Source organism: Hyperolius riggenbachi, chromosome 3 (assembly GCF_040937935.1).
Source record: "Hyperolius riggenbachi isolate aHypRig1 chromosome 3, aHypRig1.pri, whole genome shotgun sequence".
NCBI lineage: Eukaryota > Metazoa > Chordata > Amphibia > Anura > Hyperoliidae > Hyperolius > Hyperolius riggenbachi.
Genome location: NC_090648.1, coordinates 240,693,271 through 240,699,270, shown reverse-complemented (window position 1 = coordinate 240,699,270; position 6,000 = coordinate 240,693,271). Strand labels below are relative to the sequence as shown.

At 44.8% G+C, this 6,000-nt stretch overlaps 1 protein-coding gene across 3 annotated transcripts in view; it reads left to right on the top strand.

Moving 5' to 3' along the window:
* Positions 1-2,082: 2,082 nt before the first annotated feature.
* Positions 2,083-6,000, top strand: part of CEP41 (centrosomal protein 41) — a 68,672-nt gene continuing 64,754 nt past the window's right edge. Inside the window, exons 1-2 of one of the 3 annotated variants that reach the window (XM_068276035.1) lie at positions 2,083-2,246; positions 4,888-4,980. In XM_068276035.1, coding sequence (XP_068132136.1) covers positions 2,214-2,246; positions 4,888-4,980 — 126 coding nt within the window. In that variant the 5' untranslated portion in view covers positions 2,083-2,213. The remainder of the gene's footprint in view (positions 2,247-4,887; positions 4,981-6,000) is intronic. The other 2 variants (XM_068276037.1, XM_068276036.1) reach the window with 2 other exon arrangements.

The following is a 6,000-nucleotide window of genomic DNA, read 5'->3' as shown; positions in this document are numbered from 1 at the left end:
ATTGAGTAGTAGACTACACGGGAGGTTAGGGCCCGTTCACATCTAAGAATCACAAAACTTGCGGGAGTGATTTTCCCGCTCTAACGCGGAACAATCACCGGACACTGCAGCGGTTTTGGAGCGATCGCGATTAGCGTGCTATGCATGCTAATCGCGATCGATAATCACCGGCAAACCGCTGCATGGAACACGTTTGCGGTTAACGCTCACCTCAAACAAGGCAGTGAGAACACTGCCTTGTGTTACATGTTGTAGCGGTTTTTACAAAACTGCTAGTGGTTTGCCTTTAGCGGGAATCGCGCGATTCCTGCTCAAGTGAGAACGGGCCCTAAGTATGACCTGTGCAGAGCCGGGACAAGGTCCTCCAGCACCCAAGGCTGAAACACCAGAGTGCGCCCCTCCATCCCTCCCACCCCAGCCATCACACACTGATTGCTATTAGTCTAAGAGGCGCCACAGGGCCCACAACCTCCCCAAAACCTTAATATCTAGTTATCTGGCTTGCAGTCACTGCTATGTATCCCCTTTTCTTATTTCTTTCTGCTTCAAACACAATTAGGACTGACAGCTGAATGAATTCTGCGCCCCCGCCTACACTGCGCCCTGAGGCTGGAGCCTCTCCAGCCTATGCCTCGGCCCGGCCCTGGACCTGTGTATGATTATTTTAACTTGTTATTTTCAGTTCAGGTTCTCGTTCAGCTTAAAATGTTCTAGTAATTAATCTGTATTAGCTGTGTGGTTGCTACAGGATATTACAATTCGCTTCTCAGCTTGTCCTTAAATTGTGACAGATCGATGGCAAAAGAAGTGAGCACGTGTATTTGAGACTGATAAAAAGGATTCCAAAATAAATGCCTCCAGCCCATGCAGTATATTGCACATATGGGCTCTATTCATAAAAAAGTTGTTGCGAGAAAACTCCTGGAGGGAAAATACCGCAGCTGTATTTTACACTTCTGGGTGGTCATTCAAAGAAATCTTGAAAGCTGCGATGCAAGAGCGGAGATCTCCCGCTGAAAGCTGGCGGTAAGCTGTCGGAAGGCATGCGGAAACACTTCAGCCAGCAGAGTCCCTCCGTGCACTGCTCTCTCTGGGAGGTCTGTCCCATTCACTTGTATGTAATCCGCAAAATCAGAGGAAGCGGTATTTCCCGTCCACATACCGCTTCCTCTAATCTTTATGAATGGCCATTTTGTTACTTTTTTCTAGATAAATCTAGAAAAACACTGGAGAAGGCGGAAATTTCTCGCTCTGCTGGGGGATTGTAGATTTTCATGCGGGAACAGCTTTTATGAATGCCCACTTTGCTAAATGGACGGGAAAATCCGCTGTTTTGAGCGGAAAACTTGCGGTAAGGTTTTATGAATAGAGCCCAGTGGGCTCTATTCATAAAAAAGTTGTTGCGAGAAAACTCCTGGAGGGAAAATACCGCAGCAGTATTTCACACTTCTGGGTGGTCATTCAAAGAAATCTTGAAAGCTGCGATGCAAGAGCGGAGATCTCCCGCTGAAAGCTGGCGGTAAGCTGTCGGAAGGCATGCGGAAACACTTCAGCCGGCAGAGTCCCTCCGTGCACTGCTCTCTCTGGGAGGTCTGTCCCATTCACTTGTATGTAATCCGCAAAATCAGAGGAAGTGGTATTTCCCGTCCTCATACCGCTTCCTCTAATCTTTATGAATGGCCATTTTGTTACTTTTTTCTAGATAAATCTAGAAAAACACTGGAGAAGGCGGATATTTCTCGCTCTGCTGGGGGATTGTAGATTTTCATGCGGGAACAGCTTTTATGAATGCCGACTTTGCTAAATGGACGGGAAAATCCGCTGTTTTGAGCGGAAAACTTGCGGTAAGGTTTTATGAATAGAGCCCACAGACGGGACTGCAGCTGATTTTTCCTGAACAGTGATCACGAGGTATAAGAAAGTGCAGTGAGCTTCGCCGACAGCCGCCGGGGAAACAGGCGGGAACATGCCAGACAACACATCCAGGTGGCCACGGCGTCCCGGTTCCCTAGCAACTAAACCGAACTGTCACCAGCCGCACAAGACACGCCTCCATACACAATAACGTCGTTTTTCACTGGTGGTTTAGGAACGCGGAGCCAATCAGCGAAGAGATAGTTGGAGAGTGGCGAAGCAGAGGCGGCAGAGAGAGGAGCAGGAGAGGGTGCTGTAATCTGGGGCTGCTGTGACTGCCGACCGTGTGAAGAAAAGTCATGTCGGCGAGGAGGCAAATTGGTGATCCCGAGGTGAGTGCTGACCGGAGGGGGATTCGCATACCGCTGTGCCCTGCTAATGTGGAGGCGCAGAGGAGGTGGAGAGTACTGATGTGTGGACCGTTCAACGGCTCTCGCCTTCCATATATGAATAGAAAGTAACGGGGAGCATGACAGCTGCGTACTGTGGCGTGAACGGATGCTTTGTTTGCAATTCATGTAAGGGAAGATCTCTATGATTTGTGCTTTATACGCCTTCTCTCGGGCAGAGGTGTCTATTGTTGATGAGATGAGCTTGCTGTCAGATTGTTACTTCACTGGTGATGCTGTGCAGGAGGGATTAAAAGTGAGCTAGCTTGAATCAATTAGACTTTGCTGGATATTTTTTTTTTTTGCTGTACAGGAACTGGATTGAAGAAGGGATTGAACGGGACCTATGGACATGCTTAACCATATTCCCAAAGTGAATGATCATTATTTACCTGGTGGCATGATTAATGAAACTATCGTATATTCATATTTATGAATTTGATTATGTTTGTACAGAGGTCTGGATCTGTCTGCTAATGTTGGGTTAAAACTAAAATCTATATGTAATTTGTTGCAGAATTATTAACTACTATATAAAAAAAAATACTTTTATTTTTTCTTTGTAGTGGTTTTAATCAGTACCCACCTATTATGCCCATGCTCCAGCCTCTGGCTGACTTATCAAGTTGGGGGTTGGAAATGTGCTGTTACAATGCCCCAGGAATCCCTTTCTTGCCCTGTGCACCCATCTGACTGAGCATGTATCAGGTCAGGCAAATGGGCAGGATATAGGTTATGGGGACTGGCTATACTTGTTTTCATTTGCAAGACTATACATTTGGCTCTGTTGCAATATAGAGGTTGGCGCCCAGGTAAGGGTGTGTGGCTACTCTGCACCCATAACAGTACTAAAAATACTGTGTTAATAATATAGCTACCTATAGCTTTTTTTAATGAACACTGTACAGAGGATGTCAAGGTCCAAGGGGCCAAAATAGTTGAGGTGACACAACTGAAAACCATTGGGAAATTCTGATAATGTGATTGGCTGCAGTTTCAACAGTTCACCAATCGCAGCACCCTCTACAACTTGAAGCATTCTAATTGACTAAACAGTGTGGGCATAGTCATTATTACGAGTACATTTGAAATCGGCGCAGGATATAGTGGTATATAGCTGATCCTGCTTTTGCACAAGTCCGGGCCGATTTAATTACTATTCCCCCTCCAGGCCGCCATGGATAGTGGGGGAATGAAATAATTCAGCTTCCAGCGATTGCTGGAGGCCGAATTATTATGTTTTTAAGCAAGGAGCCGACGTTACTCACTGAGCGCTTCAATAGGAATGATTCCTATTGAAGTCAATAGAGGCGCCGGCTGCGCCCAAATCTAGCAGCGCTGAAAAGCACTGCTCCGATTATTACAACCCTGGATTCACAATGGTCAGTTGCATAACCCAGGCGTTATGAGTGTGAACTGCAATGGAGACTGGACATAGACTTTTCAAAGCCTGCATGCAGCTAGGTAGAATAACGTGATCAGTTACAACCCAGTGCTGTGAACAGGCTCATAAAATTGTATGGGCAGTGAGTTGACATGCAGAATTATTCTTAGACTGGATTCACAGTGGTCAGTTGCATAATGCATGCATTATAATGTGTGAACAGCAATGGAGACTGGACATAGGCCCGGTTCACGTTGGCAGTAAAAAGCGCTCCGCTGGCGAATCCTATCGGAACGGATGTTAACCTATGGATCTGTTCACATTGGTCTGTTAGAACAGATCTGTTCTGCATGATCCGCTGAACGGACCGCAAATTTGGTACTGCAGCAATTTTTCCAGACAGCTGAGCCCAGCGGAGCAGAAACGGAAGCTGAAGCACTGCATTTAGAAAACTAAACGTTTCTTTACACTAGTGAAGGAACGGATTGTTCTAGCCAGCAAAATTCACTTTGCTGATTGGGGTCTGGGGAGGATATGGGGAAATGGAAGGGAAGCAACTGCACAGCAAACAGAGTGAAAATCGATCTGATCGACCAGTAATCAGAGCCGTTTGCCACTAATTGTTAGTATGAACCGGGCCTAATAGACTTTAATACAAAGCCTGCATGCAGTGAGTTAGAATAGCATGATCAGTTACGATGCAATACTGTGAATAGCCCCGTAGAATTGTATAGGCAGTGAGTTGACACACAGAATTATTCTGCAATGCAACTGAGCACCGTGAAGTAGCTTTAAAAGTTGTTCAAGGTGCTGTCATTGGTGAACTGTTGAAACCACAACCAATCACATAAGTGGAATTCCCCTATGGGTCACCTCAGCCTTACTACCGGTAGCACCAGGTCACAATATTGTAGCTTTTGTGCACACTGTTCATATCTGACACAAGTTTATATTAAAGTGCAGGGTGGAACTAGTCAACAGCAATACGCCTCTGGGTTGAGATGGGCTTTATAGCTTGTCTAAAGTTGAGGAAAAAAGAAAAAGCAGGGCTGGTTTAGCACTGCTTTATGACTTTGTTAATGGCAGCTGGTATGTGACCATGGACATACCAATTAGAGCTGCTATGTAGAAGCCAGGTTCTCAGGAAATAGAGCTGGTGAATTAATTTGAAATGTTCAACTACAAATATTGCCGTTTCAGGCGACATTAGGTTTGAAAACTAGCCGAACAGAGTTAAATGACAAGCAACCAATATCGTGTATTCTGTTCGATCCAAGTGGTCTATCAATTCTGGTGAATATTTGGCAGATATTTTGTGCAATCAGACAGTGTGTACAATGCTCAAGCAGTGTTCTCCCCAGACATTTTTTTTTCAGCTGGGTGGCATGAAAAAGTAGCCGGGTGGGGAAGTAAGGGACCTTTTCCACTAGGAAGCCCGATCGCAATCGCGATGTGATCACACAGCGTACAATTTCCACTATCTGTGATTGCGCCATATAGCTGCTGGGAATGGTTCACAATCGCCCGATTGCTATTCTGAAAAAAATGACAGTTTGAGTTTACCATTTATTTTTAACACTATCAGACACAGAAAGCAAAGAAAGGAACAGAGCACAGCAGTGTGTTTGGCACTGTACATACATATTTCAATCTCATATAACATGTCACCTCGGGTAGCTTTTAAGTTAAAGCTATACGGAAACTAACACTTTTTACTTATTGATCAGAGGGTACACACTGGGTGTAAACAGTGTGATGAGAGTTCGGTTTTAAAACCAATTTTCAAACAAAGTAGGGGAGGAGGGGAAATGCATTGCATGCCCCACAGGACCAGTGGCAGCTCCCAGCATCCCTGCACAAACACCAAATATTCCCACATAGGATGAGGTGAAATGACACGCTGACACATTTTCTGTGACAAAAAATGTGACTGTGCTGCAAATTCCAATAATGCTAGGGACAAAAACCAATCACCCACAGCAGAACTATAAAATCCAACAGATTCTGTAACTGTTCTAAGAAAAGCGGCGACTGCATATTACTAAAGTAGAAAGATAATTACAAGAGCTCAGAAATCTTCACAAACATTCAGGAGTATACTTTAAAAAATGTCAGCAAATTCTCAATAACTGCAGAAATCGTCAAAGATGAGTACCGTATTGCTACGCTAAAAGACAATGCAGAAAGCAGCACTGCACTTTGTATAAAGCCGTTTACAAAGTCACCAGAGGTTCTAACTCAGAAAAAAGAGATTCCAGTTCAACAGGACCAAAGACAAATACACATGACAAGCAGTGTCTCTAATCCTGCATC